The sequence below is a fragment of the Acomys minous genome (genome assembly GCF_964271855.1).
Source record: "Acomys minous genome assembly, chromosome: 4".
Taxonomy (NCBI): domain Eukaryota; kingdom Metazoa; phylum Chordata; class Mammalia; order Rodentia; family Muridae; genus Acomys; species Acomys minous.
In genome coordinates, this window is record NC_140486.1 from 60,468,097 (window position 1) to 60,487,721 (window position 19,625).

The following is a 19,625-nucleotide window of genomic DNA, read 5'->3' on the forward strand; positions in this document are numbered from 1 at the left end:
AGAAGTACAGGTTCCAAGTAAACAGCTTGGCTTCTTAAAATAAGTCCACTAAAGACACTACTACATTGTAACAAAAGTCTTCTTGGTAAAAGTCTCTTTTTAAAGATTTATTTATTATATATTCAGTATCTTGCCTGCATGTGCACCTGCCTGCCACAAGAAAGCACCAGAACTCATTACAGATGGTCGTGAGCCACCATGTGGTTGCTGGGAATTGAATTCAGGACCTTTAGAAGAACAGACGGTGCTCTTAACCTCTGAGCATCTCTCCAGCCTGGTAAAATTATTTTTTAAAAGATCTATCTATTTTAATGTATGTGTGTGTTTTACCCGCATGTATGTATGTATGTGTATATGTATTTGTACCACATGTATGCCTCATACCCTGAGGGGCCAGCAGAGGGCACTGTATCCTCTGTAACTGGAGTTACATATAGATGCCAAGTAAGTGCTGTGAACCAAACCCCAGTCTTCTGCAAGAGCAACAAGTGCTCTCAACTGTTGAGCAATTTCTCTAGCCCCAAGCATTTGTATTTTAATAAAACATAATGTGATTTAAAAAATGTATTAAGATTTTGCTGGGGAAGTGGCTCAACCTGCTTAGCACTGTGGAAATTCTTGGCTTCATTTTCTAGTACGGGTGGGGGTGAAGGTGGGGGTGGAATGATGACAAAGACTTACCAAGATGTCATATTATGAGGCAGACTATTAGTTAATAAGAACTTACCCATACTTGAGGTTAGATACTTTTTAATAATGAAGATACTTTAAGAACCTTAGAGGAGCGGAGCACGGTGGCCCACGCATTTAATCTCAGTACTCCAGAGGCCTCAGAGGCAGGCAGATCTCTGTGAATTTGAAGCCAACCTGGTCTACAAAGAGTCCAGGACAGCCAGCGCTCTGTGTAACAGAGAAACTCTATCTCAAAAAACAACCAAACAACCTAAACAACAACAACAACAAAAACCTTAGAGGTGTGCTGAATGGTGGTGGCGCCTGTACTTGCCTTTGATCTCAGCACTTGGGAGGCGGAGGCAGGTGGATCTCGGTGAGTTTGAGGCCAGCCTGGTCTACAGAGTAAGTTCCAGGACAGTCAGGGCTACACAGAGAAATGCTGTCTCAAAAAACAAAACCAAACAAAACACAATCTTAGAAGTTAGAAGCTTTACTTCTTAAAGATATAACTATATAGAATATATATATGTATATATCACATATTTGTTTTACCTCTCCCAATGAGAAATAGTGACGTGGAATTTGAGAATCTGGGTAAATATTTTCTAGGTACCAAGAGAAAGGTTTGCACTGTAGTTTATGTCTCAGACCAAGTCTTGATGATATATCTCCATAATCCACCTTTGTAACACCTGTTGAAAGAAATAAGTGATCGATTAGAGTTCTAGGTGGCAATACACATCTGTTTACATGCTCATTCTCACAAAGCAACCAAGTGGGAAATGGGGGATTCTTAGGTGATGTATGACATTACAAGTGATATACTATGGAGCCACCTCCCAGACTAGAAAACAACAATAAGGCATGTGTTTTGACTTTTTTCAAAGAAAACTTAAATTCATGTGAGAATGTAATACATACTAATATTAGACAACAATAAACTATATAAGGATCAAAAATTTTAATGTACATTAAGGTAAAAAAAAATTTAAATTAAAATCTAGTTGGTGCAAATATTAAAACAGCACAACTATTTCCAGTTAGCTTTCTCTCATATAATTCACTAAAATGTGTTTACACCCACTTGAGTCTTGAAGTATTGTACTGAACAACCAAGGTAGAATACTTTCAGACAGACTTATTGCTGAGGAGAAAACAGACACACATAAGCCTGATTAGCAGATTAAAATTCTTGGAGAAGCTTCTTGAGGAATGCTATAGGCTCTGCACTAGCTTTGTAACATGAGATGATTTCATTATGTCCCATATAGCAGCATCAAGGGCCTGCTTATGGAGAATGCTCATAACTTGTTCTGAAGTGGTACTGTGTTATGGGGCAGGGGATGTGGCTCAGCTGCAAGTGCTTATCTAGTATGCATGGAGCTCTGGCTTTAGTCCTCAGTATCACATAGAACAGATATCGTCATGCAGGCCCCTAATCACAGCACTTGGGAGATGGAGGCAGAGGGATCAGAAAAGCAAAGTCATCCTCAGCTACATAGTGAGTTCAAGGCTAGCCTGGGGTACATCAGAGCCTGTCTATACACACAGACACACACATAGACACACACACACAAAGTATTTTTATGTTGGGGGGGGGGGGAAGCCAATGCCCAAAGAAAATGCTTTGTGAGAAAGGAAAAGGGCTGAAAACTAAGATGAAATCTCACAGGAATAAATGTCAAATGCTACAGTGAGGTTAAAAAGAAGAGAGAGAGAGAGAGAGAGAGAGAGAGAGAGAGAGAGAGAGAGAGAGAGAGTGAGTCAGACAGAGACACAAATGTACAACTCTAGGTCAGCAAAATTAACCAACATACTTAGTATCACTGCTAATATCTCAGGCATACTATAACAAACATTTTCTGAACTATGATTTTTATTAATCTTTACAATGATCTTATCAAATCTTTGCTTCCAATCCTTCTAACTTCTCCTTAGAATCAGGAACAAGAGAGATACAATCTTGGGTCAGTGAGATTGCTCAGTGGATAAAGATTCTTGCTTCAAAACCTAAAGACCCACGTTCAATCGCTGGCACTCATATGTGGAAAGAGAATCAACTTCCACAGGTAGAATTTGAACTATACATTTGGGCTACGGCACAAGTGCCAATCCCCTCAGATTTGAAATAAATTATATATATAAATAAAATATGCACATACATACATACAAAAAGAAAGGCACACTCTTGCATATATCACACAAAATACACTAACCTGGAGAAATTATATAGAAGAAATTCTTGAATTCATCCATCCATACTTCTGCAAGCCGCCTGTTGTTCTTATTGATAATCTGTCCTGTCCCTCCTGGAAACGTGTAAGGTGTAGCTTTCCGAAACACATGACCAACATGGGAGCATGTCACAATTTCCAAAGTTCCTCCACACTGCCAAATCTGAAAAGGCCAGGACACAGTTTAGTAACAACCTACCAAAGGTTCCTGTAGTATTCGTGTGGTAATTTTCTTTTCAAGTGAACAGGGCTTTGGCTTTTATTTATCACCTTGAATAGAAAACCTGTAGTTATTGGTAAATTTTTCCCAAAACTGTCTCCAAAGTACCAAATGAAAGAGCAAAATAGACTGCGTTGAACACGTACTTTAAAATTCAGAGCACAAGCCTGGCTGTGGTGGTCTATGCCTTAAACGCCAGCATTTGAGAGGCAGAGGAAATGATCTTGGTGAGTTAAGGCCAACCTGGTCAACACAGTGAGATCCAAGCAAGCCAGTGTTACACAGTGAGACTGTCTCAAAAAAGAAAACAAAGTTCAGCGCTCAGAGATCCTGCTTTGGTGTACAACCAAAACTACCGTAGGATCAAGTGTTTTTTAAAATTTTGGTCAAAATCAGATTAAAATAGAGATTAAACGGGTTACAAATATATATACAGAAGAATGAGATGTATAGTAGCAACTCTCTAAATACAGATGATGCTGCACAGCATCATAAATTCAAACTGCTGAAGTACAATCAGCCCTTGTCAACTAGGGACACTATTTCAGGAAATGTCCATATTACTATGTTTGTTTTGTATATGTAACGTGTTTGATGCGGTTTATGATTAACACTCCACTACACACACACTCATGGTCATGGAGTATCCAGCCACATTCTTTTCTATTTCTGCCACTCCAAATTTGTGCCACTGGACTCATCACATAGAACAGACACCCACAATGGTTTCTTCCACAAGACAAAGACAGCATGTCCTGGTCTATGTGTTTAATCAATAAAACACATGGGAAAAAAGGAAAATGAAGTATCGGATTATATCCCCCCTTTTTTTCTTTCTTGAGACAAGGTTTCTCTGTGTAGCCTTGGCTGTCCTAGACTCGCTTTGTAGACCAGGCTGGCTTCGAACTCACAGCAATCCATCTGCCTCTGCCTCCTGAGTGCTGGGATTAAAGGCGTGCACCACCACGCCCAGCCTCGGTTTATATTCTTAATTCAGTGCAACTGGTTCAAAATATATTTTGTACCACAAAAGAAAATCTCCTAATTGCAATTAAAACTCACATTTCTAAGACTTGTGCCTTTGTTAAATACTCAGCGCAGTGTCAGAGCTGGATGGGCTTTCCCAGGGCAAGCCTCTTCTTTTACAAGTAGGCAGAGACTCGGTGGGAACAAGAGCCTCCTGCGTCCACCTAGAGCACACTCAGCTCGTCTGCACTTATACACCATGTGTTAGAAGCTATGTACAGCACACATTATCATCTAACATGCTGATGTGTGAATATGAAATGAAAAGTCAACTAGGTTGAATTAACTGAAGAGTAATTTCAGAACTGCTTTGCTCTTTTCTTCCTTTTTGTGGTCTATGTGCATGCATGTGTGTGTGGTGGCCAGAGGTTAAAGTTGGGTGTCTTTACAAATCACTCTGCACCTTATTTTATTTTATTTTATTTATTTATTTATTTCGAGACAGGATCAGTCACTGAAATCGGAGTTCACTGATTTAGCTATGGATTCTGCTGTCCCTGTGTCCCCAGCACTGGGATTACAACACGTATTTGTCATGCCCAGGCTTTAAAAAAAAAAATTAAGCAGTTACTTTATTTGGCATGTGTATGTCACAGACCAACGTGAAGCAGTCAGTTCTTTCCTTCTGCTATTTCGGTCCTGGGGACTGACTCAGACTGCAGCAAGTGTCCTTACCTGCTGGGCCATCTCAGCAGATCTATACCCAGCTTTTCCTAGATGGGAGCTAGGAATCAAACGCAGATCTCCATGCATATACGCATTCACTTTACTGACGGGCTATCTCCCTAACTGTTGTCGCCTTTTATTGAAAAATATAAAACTGATAAGGTAACCAGATTTAATAAGAGAACAATTTTCAATTAAGCAATAAGTATATAACACAACATGATATTATGTTTTTACAAGAAGTATATAACGCAATGTGAAATTGTATTTTTACAGTTCCATACCAGAGCAGCCTGTTTAAATTACAAATATTTCTGTTTGTTACTACTGAATTACTTTCTTAAAATAACAGATATTGAGAACTGAAGGATTATGCACAGGTTTAACAGCTAGACTGTTAAAAGGTAACTGGATTATTTGTTGAAATAGTTTTTAACACTCTTCCACAGTGTCATCAAACTTTCTATAGGCTGAACATTCTGGAGTCAGATTAAACTCACTAAATTTTATTTCTTATATAGACAAGAATAATGAACACATATTTGTAGTTAAGTAAAAGATTTTATTTTTTTGTCAAAGGGAACTTACCCTAAAGGAAATTTCTAGGTTTTCTCCTCCCCAAATATCCATTCCAGCATCATATGTTCCAATTTCCTGAAAGTAATCTCTGTCTATTGAAAAAAGGCCTCCGGCCATTGTAGGTGTTCTGAAATTCAATCATAATACTACGCCATTAATTTTAATAATTTAAAATTTATAATCAGTGTTTGTTTTTAAAAGTTCTATAGGTCTACAGCTGTTTATAACTACAGACTAGTGCTTATTCTTGCCCTTTTTAGAAATGTCTATACACCTAAGGTTTTGGTTTTTGATGGCGTGTGTGTGTGTGTGTGTGTGTGTGTGTGTGTGTGTGTGTGTGAGACATGATCTGCACCCTTGCTCGTGCTGTGTTAAGTTCTAAGTATGCTTCCTGTACTTAGCACCTTTCTTGATCCTTGGTAGCAATCAACTATCTTAGACTCCTTAAACTGAATGTACTTCTCATAATCTGCATGACTTGGCTCCACAGTTCTAGTATAAAGGTAGTTAACTATTTTATTCAATTAGACTCAGGTTAGGGTTAAAATGCCAGTTCTGCAGGGTAGCAAGAACTGAAAAAATGACAGGTTAAATAGGATGAAAACAAAGAGACCTTTCCTAGATTTACAGAATCTTAAAGAAAAGGAAGGATGCAATACAGAATAGCATTAGCGTACTCCTAAAGGGACCACCATTCTGACCACCTGCAGTCTGTTTTCCGTCAAAGACAAGTCCAGGCATGCACAGGGTGGAGTGGAGGAGAAGCACGCAGAACTAAGCAGAGCGGTGATAATGGCGGGAGGGCTTAAATGAGTGGGCATCGGTGATGATTTCTGTTCACCACTAATTTCCATGAAGGCTGGATATGAAGAGAAAAAACTGACTCCACCAGGAGAACATAAAAGGTCTTGGACCCAAAGATAAGGCTCCTAAGTCCAGAAGTCACTGACGCTATTCCAGGCCTCTCTAGGGTAGCAGCATTATCTTTCCAATGAAAGCTGTAATTTCCAGAGTTTTCAAATGTCTAAGAGTCTGAACTGAACCAAGAGCGTCCTTGTACTGGTAGGAACTCAGGCTGGCTCAGGAAAAGAATATGAGTGAAAAAAACCCTTTGCCTTCTTCAAAACTGTATTTGAATTCATGGGAAAGCAGACCAGAAAAGCTGAGAATAGGAGCAAAGTGGAGAAAAGTGAAGCTGCAGGTGGATGTGATTAGGATAAATACTAGGGTGTCTGGGTGCCTCAAAGTCCTGTCCTTACCAGCATGCTTCTTATACCTTCCTGAATAAAGGCCATGTGATCAAGTATAGGAAAAAGACTATTATGGGTGTTTCTTTATACCCTGCTAATTCTAGCTATTTTTTAAAAAAACTATATGAAACAAGCTTTTCTAACCTTACTAATCAGTACTACCATCTAGATGGTATGTATGCTAGTAAACACATTACAGTGCAAGACACAACTCTGAGCTAGTACTTTAACATAAGGATACAAGTGAGAAGTAGCTTGATAAGCACAGGTTGAACTTAGAGATCTGTAATGTTTTCATACAGGAAAGAAAATATATTTATGTTACCAGCATTTTTCTTGTGTACTGGGAGTTTACAGAATGAAAAAAAATCTAAGTGGAGGGGGAAATCCTTTTTAAAAATTTGTGAAATACAGGTCTTGACAAAATACAAGGTATATTCTTGCTTTGTGTTTCTCAAAGTATACCTTTAACCCTCCTATAGTGTTACAACTCTCTGCAATATACTATACAGAAAATGTCTGACAATTTACCTGACAGGAAGAGTCCGGTCACCTTTCCTTCTGTCCATTTCTCTTTGGGGAACAGGGTACCAACGAAAATTGAGCTTCCAATTGAATCCACCATAGGTCATGTCAGAGCCTGCCATGTACTCAAAAGTATCATCGCTGATCACATCAATGATAGGACACACCACTGTTCTCCTGATGTGAAAAAAGCAAATTTAAAATCTTCAAATGTTCCTACTTACTATAGCAACTATACAATGAAACAATGGTAAAGGATTTTTTTGCTATAATCTATACCAAAGCAGCATCATAATCATTTGTTGGCTGAAAACCTTCTGTCTTTTAGCCTTTCTTCTTTTACACATACCGTTTACTATTTGCCACATGGAAAATATAAAGTATTTCAAAAATTCGTATTTATTGACTACATACAATCGTTTTTACACATTTTCTTTATAAACAAGTCTATCATTTCTACTCTTCAGCTTTTTTGCCAATGAGACACTAAGTATGTTCGTGTACATAATAGTCTTCTGTTTCCAGGAAAAATGTCCAGCACTGATGCCACTTATTCAAGGCAACCTGTGTCTCTTTTCTAGCCACAGCGTATAGTTATATACATATCCCTCCCTATAGGTTTACCATAATGGTATTAACTTTGAAGTTGACTTCTTACATTTTTATTAATTCAACTACATTAAATAAATAACAGCTAAGAAATTTTTGTATTTACATATTTTTTGTTTGCTTGTTTGGTTTTTGTTTTTGGAGACAAGGTCTCTTTACATAATCCTGGCTATCTAGGAACTCACTATGTAGATTAGGCTGGCCTAAAAATTCACAGAGATCCTCTTGCCTCTGCTTCCTGAGTTCTGGGATGAAAAGTGTGTACCACTATAACCAGCTGAAATTTAAAATTTTAATTACTAGAAGGGAATTTTTCTCCTTCAAGCTTGTATTTCTCCATACAGACAGTGTGATCATATATTCATATATTTTTCAGTTGACTTTTTTAAAAACTAAAAACACAGTGACAACAGCACGTTTGAAGGAAAGTGTCCTAAACTTTACAGTTTATCAGTGTTTAAAGAACTCTTCCCATGGGCTGATGAGAAAGCTCAGCAGGTAAAGGAACTTGATCCCTTGAGTTCACTTCCTAGGCTCTACATTATAGAAGGAGAAAACCAACTTCTGAAAGTTCTCCCTTGACTTCTATGTGAGCACTATGGCTTTTTTCCTTATATTCTTTTCTAGGGCCAGCAAGATAGCCCAGTAGCTAAAAGTGCCTGCTTCCAAACATTATCAACCTGAGTTTGATTATTAGGACTCACAGAGTGGAAGAAAAAAATCCAACTCCTGCAAGTTGTTCTCTGACCTTACACACATACACTTTAAAATTAAATCATAGGCCTTCATTTTTTTAAAATTAAAATTATTCTAGCCTCATTAAAAAGTCCATTTTCCTACTTTTGTATATTCTGCTGAAACATCCTGGCAGCAGCTGTCCCTCTCTTCCACATAAACTTTGACGTGTGAGACCCAGTTCTCATTCTCCCTGGCTATAGACCGCAGCACCCCAGCTTTCCACAGGTATTTGCTGTTAAGATTAATAGCATGCCTCACCATGAGTAAGGCCTATGCTTTGCTCCTGTTACTCTCAACTTGTACACTTATCAAGGGACAAATAGTACCCCAGGATTCATCACAGACACCACAAATACCAGCTAGCTTCACTGGACAGCTTTTTTTTCCTCACGTTTGTGATTTACATTTTTTTCTACTGTATCAACTGAACAGTGCATTTTTTAAAAAAATCTGTTTTTGTATTTATCCAGCACTTTAACTTTATCAGTTGAAAACTATTCAGGATATATAATCTGCCACACAGCCCAAAGTGTAAGTTATTTTGGTTGCCATTTTAGTCAAATCTCTCCTACACATCACACACTGCCTTCTCTGTATGGGTCTAGGATCATGTTTCTAAAGTTTATGCATTACCTTTATGCAGTATTTCCTAAACCAGTCACTCTTTACTTATAGAAAAATATTTAAGAAGATATTTTATCCTTTTGATTCTTCAGGGCAATGGTCTCTATCCTCTGGTCCAATGCTGGTTTGTTTTGTCTATGAGAACAGGCAGCTGTAGTGCTACCATTTGCTAACAAACAGGGTAAGTGAAGTGGCCTTACCCTCTTCATTCTCCACTGGGCTAATAAAAGTCTACTTTATAAAATCTAAACCTTAATGTTGGTATAGACAGCTTCAAAGTCAAACTGCCATGGCAAACAGAAATTCAAGTAATACAGGTCAAGCAAACTGACGTTGCTTCTATCATGACACTTAAGAACCAAAACATTCTGACAATTATTTGAAAAGTACATAACATGAAAGGCAACGATCATAGATGCACTGCAGCAATGTTCATTCTACATTAGTAGTATTATAGGATTACTTCAAACACAACTTTATATTTCAGGACACAATGTGCCTCTCTTCAGCCTTGTGCTACAAAATGAGAGCTATCGTCCCGGTGAAGAAGTCAACAAAGATGAGACAATGTGCATGCGCAGGGGTCACCTCTGACAGCAGCAGCAGCAAACTTTCCCTGAGTTCACTGTCTACCTGTTTTAGTCCTATTTCGTCAGCAGATCACAGAGTAATTATTCTACAACATGCTGCCTAATTCATCCCCATTAGGGTAGTTTGTAAATTTGTTAACTGTCAGACTTTTAAAATGTGGTCTTGTTTGTATCTGTATTCTTGAAGGCATTCTAAAGGCAATTTGAAAAGATGGTACTTTTGTATTTATTTAAAAACAGAATCTTGTAATATACTGCAGAGTTTATGGTCAAGTACTAAGATAGGCGAGGTAGCGCATGCCTGTAAACCCAGCACTTGTGGAGACAGAAGCAGGCGGATCGCTGTGAGTTTGCGGCCAGCCTGGTCTACAAAGTGAGTCCAGGACAGCCAAGACTACACAGAGAAACCCTGTCTCAGGGGAGGAAAAAAGATTAGGTACTGAGAACAAATCTGTAAGTCCAGAAAATTACCTGTCATGCTTGATGCGGGCTAAGAGAGGCTCCAGCCACCCTGCTGTACACTCACAGTGAGCATCTAAGAAGGTGATCACTTGGCCTTTGGACACAGCAGCTCCTTTTAATCTAGCTCTGATCAACCCAGAACGTTGTTCCATTCGAACTACATGAACTGGCACTTTGAGTTTTTTCACATAACTCTCTAGAGGTCTTTTCAAAAAGTCTAAAAATAACAAAGCAAAAGAATGAAATGAAAAAAGGCATGAACTTTAATTACCCAAATGTAAAGCGAGTCTGATCTGCAGCATTCCTTTAACATATGCATATTGACAGAGCGCTCCTAATGAGGCTCCTTTCTCATCAGTGCCCCTGTCTAAAGGAAGCTAACCTCACCAAGGTATGAACTAGCTGCCTCTATCTTGCACATGAATATTGACAGTATCCATGCCTCAATTATCGCCCGATGCAGGCATGTCACCATGCATTATCTATCAGGCTTGACAATTCTCTTCCTAATCATGCTGAAGAATCTGCAATAGAAGGAACATAGCTCAGCCAGGTAGGGCAGCACATATTTGCAATCCCAACACCTGGAAGGAAGAAGTAGGAGGATTTTAAGAGTTTCAGGCCACTGTATGCTACACAAGAAGTTCTGAGATCCTGTCTCAAAAAAACAAAACACCAATACCCCCGCCCCCAACAGACAGACAGACAGACAGACACACACACACACACACACACACACACACACACACACACAGACACACCAAAGGAAAAAAAATATTAAATCTAGATCACAACAGAGAATAGAAATAATATGTCACAGCTATTATAGTTTTAAAAATTATGAGATTTCTTCCAAGGCAGAAATAAAGTATCTTACTGATCACTACAGTCTCTGACCATAGATTTAGCAGGAGGCAGAAAGTAAAAAAAAATCTCATAAGGGAAAATGCTAGATAGGAACTGAAAGGCAAAGAAAGATCCTTTTCAGATAAGTGTAAATTACGAACTATTGATGGTGATGGGACCATATGTCTTTCTAACTAATGCATATTAATAGATATGCATAATCTTTCTAGGTGTAACAGGGCCCCAGATCTTAGCACACTGAGTCCGTGATGAAAGTACCATTCAGGGTGTAAAACTCAGCATGCAGAAGGCACCATCTACCAAAACTAAAACAAAGACCTAGTCCACTCAGTCCACACAGTTCTAGGAAAGTCTCAAAATATACTAGCCTTGCATTTTGGCTTCTACAGTTCCAATTCTGGCTAACTGTTCTTGTTAACTGAAATATGTGAACCCACAATGTGGATTTTGTGCTTAAAAGCTCACCCTGAAAAAATCTCAGTGCTACACTGGCATCTCCAACAAGCTCACCGGCTAATAAAGACTATTGGCTTAAACTCATTCCAAGTAGTCTTCTCTGGTGGATACCACACAACACAGGGAAGGAAATATTGATCTATAGAATTCCAATGACTGGGCTGGAGAGATGGCTCAGAGGTTAAGAGCACTGGCTGCTCTTCCAGAGGTCCTGAGTTCAATTCCCAGCAACCACATGGTGGCTCACAACCATCTATAATCAGATCTAGGGCATGTACACACAACACTATACATAATAAATAAATCTTTCCTCTAAGACTTCAGCAATTCAGAGAAATCATGGTACATGATTAAGGGGCTACTTAAATACTGAAGGCAGGGATTCAAAGTGCTTCCTACAAGATGGGGTGGGAAGGACAAATGAAAGCAAAATTATTCTGTTTGTTAAGATCAGAATGAGACACTAGTAAAGTCATCAGAAATCCAAAACCCTCCAAAAAGACAGAGTAGTATCAGATTACTAAGCTCTTTTTCTGCTAATTTATTTCCTAATATTTGTGCTAAAAATGCATTTAAAAATAGCACTATGCCTTCATGAACTAAGTCACAAGGCAAGAAGAATATAATCAGATTCTGAGTAAGGAGGTATGAACAATGCCAACCTGAGAAAAACATTTTTTTGTAGTAGCACTGAGTGTGTTTGCAATTATTCCACATACAGTTAAACCTGTAAAGCTGTGTTGCTACACATACTTTAGAAATGATTTTTCTAAGCTCAGAATATTACATGCATTTGATCAAGGTGGCGTTTGTTATGGCCCAGGCTTGTCTAAATTCAAACCTCTCATTTCATAGTGGACAGAGCCTGTATGAGGACTGGCCAGGCAGAGTGGAGAAACCTGGTACTTGGTGCATGGAGCAGAGGAATACAGATCTCAAGTTTGAGGCCAGATTGGCCTAGGCTTTGTAGCAAGACACTGTCTCAAAAAACAAAAACCAACCAACCAACCAACCAAACAAACAAACAAAAACCCAATCCCAACAAGCTATTAGAATATAATAGAAGGCCGCTAGAGGAACACTTATTCTGGCACATTTGGATGTCTTGAACTAAGCAGAATCACCTGTGGTGGAGCATGAGCCATGTTCTAATATTTTAAATCAATCAAAGTTGATTGTTCATAAACAGGTTTTTCTAAAATTAGTTTAAAATAAGCCTTAAAAAAACCAAGCAATCTAATCCCAAAGTCCTATATATCTGAAAGTTATTAATACTGTCTTATCTATGAACAATAAGAAAGTTTTTAATGCATGATTCTGTAGCACTGTAACAAATTTCCTTGGCATTATTGAAATCTTTGTGACGTTTATACAATGCATGCTAAGAATTGTGCATCTTCAGTTCAGACCTCATTTTATAAGAAAAAAGTCCTTTAAAGGTAAGTGATGATTAGAAACCCCTCCTTAGATAGTCTGCTGACTGCTGTCCTATAAATGGATCCCTAAACATCACTTCGACACACAGCATGAAATTGTCAAAATTTTTGTCACTTGCTAGTACTGCTGAAATTTGTCTTGTACATTTGTTCACACATTTTGCAGTGCTTTAACTGTAAGTGCTGACTTCAAAGGTTTTGGAGGAAAGGCAGATTTACTTCACATTTTTGTGTTCCCACTGGCAATAGTCTAAGATTAAACTGGAAATATACGCCATTTCCATTCCTTACAAAAGGCACAAGTCAGTTCTAATGAAGTTGGTGAGGTGGCTCAGATGGGTAAAGCTGCTTGTTTCCAAGCCTGACCATCTGAGTTTGATTCCTGGGACCTATGTGGTGGATGGAAGGAAAGAACAGACTCCAAAAAGTTGTGCTATGACATCTACCTTAGCATGTAGGCACTGTGCCCATTTTTCACCCACAGCCCATCTATTTACCACTCACGAGGGTCATGTGTTACGCTGAGATTTCTCTGTTCACATGAGAAAGATTTGGAGAGAACTATAGGAAATAGATTCTTACTGCTCCTCATTCCTCTCCCTCTCCCTTTCTCCCTCTCTCTCTCCCTCTTCCTCTCCTTTCCGCGCGCGCGTGCGTGCGTGCGTGTGTGTGTGTGTGTGTGTGTATGTGTGTACTTGTGCATGTGAGTACAGGTGTTCAGAAGAATACATCAGATCCCCTGGAGCTAGAGTTACAGGTAGTTCTGAGCCTCTCAATGTGGATTTTAGAAGCTGGACTTGGATTCTTTGGAAGAACAGCAAGTTCTCTTAACCCCTGAGCCATCTCTCTAGCCCCCATAGCTTTCTTAATGAGTGCTAAGCTTCTTAGCCCATCATTTTCACATCTTTGCATGGAATCAGCTTTTTTGCCTGTTCTCTCATTACATCTGCTGAAATGATTACAGTAAATATTATACCCTTTCCTAACTGTGCCCATACTATGTATATTTAAAAGTAGTTATATTTAGACATATCATACATATGGGGGTGGAGAGATGGCTCAGGGGTTAAGACACAGACACAGGGTTTCTGATTTTCGCAAGTGCTGTCTTTTCTATAGCTTCTTTGATGTGGTATCTCCAAGAAGGATTCAGAATATATAATGGTGGTTACTTTTAATTAGTGTACCTTTTCCTAAAAGAGTGTTTCATGAAACAGATTAGAATATTCTAAATCTATGAAAAGTTCTGGTATTCTCAGAAGGGTACCAAACAAGAGATGTGACAGAGATTTGTGAGGACAGAGTCAGATTACACACAGCATTTTAATTGTGCTTAATCGTTTTATGCACCTAACTACAAATCATTCCTAAAATTTAGAAAGAAAGGAAACAGAAAAGCCTCAGAAAGCTACAGGTTTCTCCTGTTCTACATCAACATCACATTTTAAAGCATGATTTCTCTTTCTGGTAAGATGAAGATGCAGCACAATGAAATACTACCTACCATACCTAACTGGATGAGTTTAAATGCCAAGAACTGTTAGATGAACTGGAAGTTTACATACAATCACTAGGCTAACTGTTATTGCTCAAAGGTCTGCTATCACTGGCATTAAAATGCAGCATTTACCTCTTTCACTGGCATCATCTACAAGAACGATCTCTTCTATCATGTGTCTTGGGGAGCGATGAATGACACTATGGACTGTTCGCAGAAGTGTGCTCCACGCCTCATTGTGGAAAACAATCACCACACTCGTTGTAGGAAGGTTATCTGGATACACCTTTGTTTTACACCTAGAGACAAAGCAAATGCCTTTATAGAAGTGACCTTGAGACACTACAGTAAACTGGGCATGGTGGCTCACGCCTTTAATCCCAGCACTCGGGAAGCAGAGGCAGGCGGATCTCCGTGAGTTCGAGGACAGCCTGGTCTACAAAGCAAGTCCAGTACAGCCAAGGCTACACAGAAAGATCTTGTCTTGGGGGGACGGGGGGAACCAAACACTACAGTAAATTAATCTGTACTAGAAAGTTGATAGAACAATAAAATTTCTGTTAATGGTGATATTCTTAATGGTTTTCCATTTAAGTTTTGATTAATATTGCATATGTAATAAGTAGTGCTGATATAAAGTAATAGATTTAAATAAAAATTATTTTAAAGATACTGCCTATATTCTTTTTTTTTTTGTTTGTTTTTTCAAGACAGGGTTTCTGTGTGTAGCCTTGACTGTCCTGGACTCACTTTGTAGATCAGGCTGGCCTCGAACTCACGGAGATCAGCCTGCCTCTGCCTCCCCAGTGCTGGGATTAAAGGCATGAGCCACCACGGCCGGCTGCCCACATTCTTAAAATAAACTCTCCTGATGAAAGTTTTGGATTTGATTTTTTTTTTTCCTAATCAGGGTCTCATTATGTATGCTTGGCTGGCCTGGGACTTGAAAAGCAGAACAAGCTCCCCTGGAACTCAGAGATCCTCCTGCACTCCACCTGGCTGGGTTAGTTCATTTTAATGAAGAATGAACTAAAGCTATATTATCAATTTCAAACTGCACTTCAAGAACCAACTGGTTTTTAAAAAATCAGAATCAAATAACCCTAACAAAATCATAACTTCCACAAAGTTAAAAAAAAATTACACTTACTGAATGCCTATCATGTATCATGCCCTCATTCTGTAAAGCAAAACTTGGAGCCACCTGTCACAGGTGACTGCATTCTCTTGAGGCTGTTATGAAAGGTAGAGGCAACCTTACATTCCTCTGCTCTCCTGTCTAAGTCTCACTTGTACTCCAGCCATGGTGGCATCTGTGACAGAAGCCATCTCCATGCTGTAGACTTTGTACTTTCAAAACAGTAACGTAGATAAATCTCTTAACAAGCCTTGGTGGTGGTATTATGATCATCATAATTATTGAGAAAGGACTAATACGGTGTGTGTGTGTGGTCTGCCATGCACATGTGCAATGTATATTAGAGAGAATTCACAAAACAAAGAACTAAAGGTGAGCACAAAGGCCACTGTAACGGAGCAGCATTCTACTTCCCCGTAAGTATCATCTTCCATTATGACAACCTCCAGTGTTAAGTATAAGATATTTTTAAATAAAATGTTTCATAATGGCTTAGCAAAAGGGTATGTAAGGGCTTAGAGAGAAAAGGAAAATCTTTCATTTTTACTGAAAGATATGGACAAAATGCTGACAGACCTTCACTGTGTAGCTGAATAACATCTATGAAGGCCACACATAGACGAGAAAGCACTGAGAGGCTTCCTTTGTTCTCTTTCTGCTAGACTTTGTAGTGGAAGTTTCTTTTAAAATTCAGTTATGTTATGTAGACAGGTTTTTGTTTTAATCCCAAATTTGGGACATGGGGCTGATTTTCGTTTGTCCACAGCTGATAACTGTCTTGTGTGGCTTGGAGAAGGGAGTGGTCTTTGCCAGCTGCAGTTAGTAGAATTCTGAGGACTAGAAAGGGTGTAATACCAGTGCCCAGAGAGAGAAGATTCTCAGAGAGAAAGGACGCTTCTAGGAAACAGTTGGAGGAGCAAGAAGGCCCCTGGTTTGTTTGCTGGACTGCCGTCTAACCTGACAAGTGAGATTGGTATTGCCCCAAAGAACCCAACTACCCTAATTTTGCCAGAAGCAGCCTAAGAAACCTACACCCCCTCTCCCCGTCTAACCTTCTTTCTCTCCTAACTAGTGTTTGAAGGTATTAAGAGGGATAAGGGGTGGGTTGAAGGTAGATAGGAAGAGGCACCAAGAGAAACCAAAATTAAAGTAGATTTTAAAAGGACGCGCTATGGGGCTTGAGCATTATGGAAGAGTTCTACAGTTTGGAAAACAGTGCTTCTCAAACTTTTGACTTATAGTCCCTTTACTCATTTGGAAACTGAGGATTACAAAGTACTTTTGTTTGTGTGAGTTCTCCCAATATATTCATCATATTATAAAGTAGACTTTTAAAAATACAAGAATCCATAAAAACATTTGATATTAGGTATCAAAAATGATTCATCGCTGTCAAATAATGTGCATATTATCTACTCATGGCTTCCTATCCCTACACAAGACTTGTCACTGACTGCTCTGTAATAACAGGACCGGCCCCAGTTAAGCGGCTTTCCTTGTAGCTGGTGTAATGTCAGCAGAGAATGTTAGGGGAACACTATAGAGAAAGAATTTTGCCTTCTGGTTTGTGTGAGTGTTCACATGCTTTCTTCTCCCTTCAGCAGGGAGGATGGAGTGGAATATGTTGAGCACTCAACACATCCAGTGAGCTACAATAAAGCCTCCTTACAGAGGTCCCATTGAATTTTAGTCGCACCCCAAAAGGTAGATTTTTCAGGAAGTCTCCTAGGTATCCAGCAACTGGTTTGACAGGTTTGGCAATGTGTACTCTGGAAAGGTAGGTTTTTGTTGTTGTTTTTGTTTTCAAGACAGGGTTTTCTCTGTGTAATAACTGCCTATCCTGGACTCGTTTTGTACACCAGGCTAGCCTGGAACTCACAGAGACCCAACTGCCTCTACCTCCAGAGTGCTGAGACTAAAAGCACGCGCACCACCATGCCCAGCAAACAGTAGCTCTTATTCACCCATTCTGGCCTTGATTTCTTGTGCAAACGCACACCTGCTGCACTTCCTGCTTGTCAGGCGTGACTGCCAGTTCCCATTCTGAACATCACCTAACCTGACTAGGGAAAACCAACAAGCTTTTCTGCTATCAGCGAACTGCACTAAAGAGGTGCAAATTACACCCATAGAGGGCTCCCTTCCACAATTTTCTTCTTGATACTTTCCTTCAAATCCTAAGGTATCTATTTAATTCTTAGCCCCTTGTAATGATTTGAATGAGAATGGCTCTCCACAGACTCCCATATTTAAATCCCTGGTCCTCAGCTGGTGAACTGTAGGAAGGATTAGGAGGTGTGGCCTTGCTGGAGGTGTGTCACTGGGGGGTGGGCCCACACCAGGTCCAGTCTAACTCTGCCTCCTGAGTGGGGATCAGGACATAAGCTCTGAGCTATGCTCCAGTGCCATGCCTGCCTGCCATCACGATCCCTTCCACCATGGCCACGGACTAACCCTTTAAACTGTAAGCAAGCTCCCAATAAATGTTGTCTTTTATAAGTTGCCCTGTCACGGTGTCTCTTCACAGCAATCCAACAATAACCAAAACATCCTTTATGGCCAGACCCATTACAGTCAATAGCTTTTACATTAAACTTTCCCTACTCAAACTATTATAGGGTCTTTCCTTTGCCTAACTATAAAGTCACCAAGCCGTTCAAGTTTTTTGTGTACTGGCTGAAAAATTAAGAGCAAAACAAGAAAACATTTTAGTATTATAAAAATGGGTTCTCACCTTGCAGATTCCTTGAAAAGGTCTCAGAGATAACAAAGTCACAGGACAATCCAAGAAGTACTGCTGAACAGCAAGCATATCCTTTTGTCTGAATTCTTTTCACTCAATATTATAGTAAGTGTACAACACCCACACTATGAACTATAACAGCATATTTATTTTAAATTTTACTTTATTTTATGTGTATGGGTGTTTTGCCTGTGTGCACCTGGTGCCCACAGAGCCAAAAAAAGGGCATTAGATCCCCTGGAACTGGCACTGCCCATAGTTTGTGAGTAGCCATATAGGTGCTGGGAACTGAAGCCAGGTCCTCTGGAAGAGCAGCCAGTGCTCTCAATGGCTTTCAAATTTATTTTTATTGTTGTGTACTATCTGTGCTATGAACATATATAGTAATTTATTTTTCCATTCAATATTGATACACACTTCTGAATCTGCACTATTATGTGTAGTGGCAGGAAACAGAGAAAGAAAAGCAGTGGGAAGTCTACCCATGCTCTGGAGATCAGACGGCCTCTGGTCAGAAAAAGGATTTCTCTTGTCTGTTAACTCCTGCCATTTCTGTGTTGCTTATGCAAAGCTGCCTGAAAGCTGCAATAGTAAAGGAGGGGAAAGATGAAAAGAGAGAAAAATAGCTCCTCTTCAATCCTGTGTTGTTCCTTAGACAAGCAAGAGATGGGGTTTCTCCAGGGTTCTTTTCTTTTCATGGTTAGAGTTCAAGGTCATTCTAACACTCAAGGCACTGGTCTGCAAAGGTTCTGCCAACTAACTTTTAAATAGGATCCTGAAATTAGGACTTACAGATGAGAAAACTAAGATTAAAGAAATGAAGACACTTGGTCAAATTAACAGCTAGTAAGTGGTATAACCACATATCAAATCCAACATTTATGACATTTGGCACCTAGTTATCCATATATGCCAAATACTGCAGTATTATATGAAAGAACTCAGAAAAGAGGGTTTAAATCAAAGTAAAAATATCTATCACATAAACTCTAATCCTCTTCTCCATGTCTCACTGTTAATGACCTACTAAATTTGGTCAACTACCAGCTATTACCAACAATGATGTAACATTCATAAGAAGCCTGGAGAGCTAGCAAGCAGTGATAAGCACAGTTACAGATCTCTCCTATATGCACTCAGGTTAGGACTGACTGAGAATAGCCGTAAGAGTAGCAGCACAGTTAGAGAGAGCAGGAATCCAACTTCATTTGGGCCGCTCACTAAGTACACAAGACAGGTCTGATTTTGACAACTATTTATGTATGTCGTTTACACAGACTGCCACACAA

The 19,625-nt window shown here is 39.3% G+C and overlaps 1 protein-coding gene across 2 annotated transcripts in view; it reads right to left on the reverse strand.

Moving 5' to 3' along the window:
* The window catches only part of GALNT1 (polypeptide N-acetylgalactosaminyltransferase 1), an 80,780-nt gene that overhangs the window by 13,387 nt on the left and 47,768 nt on the right, over window positions 1–19,625 (reverse strand). For both annotated transcript variants that reach the window (XM_084780885.1, XM_084780884.1), the window contains exons 5-10: window positions 14,588–14,754; window positions 10,208–10,415; window positions 7,182–7,352; window positions 5,410–5,527; window positions 2,892–3,072; window positions 1,228–1,367 (exon numbers count right to left, since the gene is read on the reverse strand). In XM_084780885.1, the coding sequence (XP_084637011.1) occupies window positions 1,228–1,367; window positions 2,892–3,072; window positions 5,410–5,527; window positions 7,182–7,352; window positions 10,208–10,415; window positions 14,588–14,754 (985 nt within the window). The remainder of the gene's footprint in view (window positions 1–1,227; window positions 1,368–2,891; window positions 3,073–5,409; window positions 5,528–7,181; window positions 7,353–10,207; window positions 10,416–14,587; window positions 14,755–19,625) is intronic.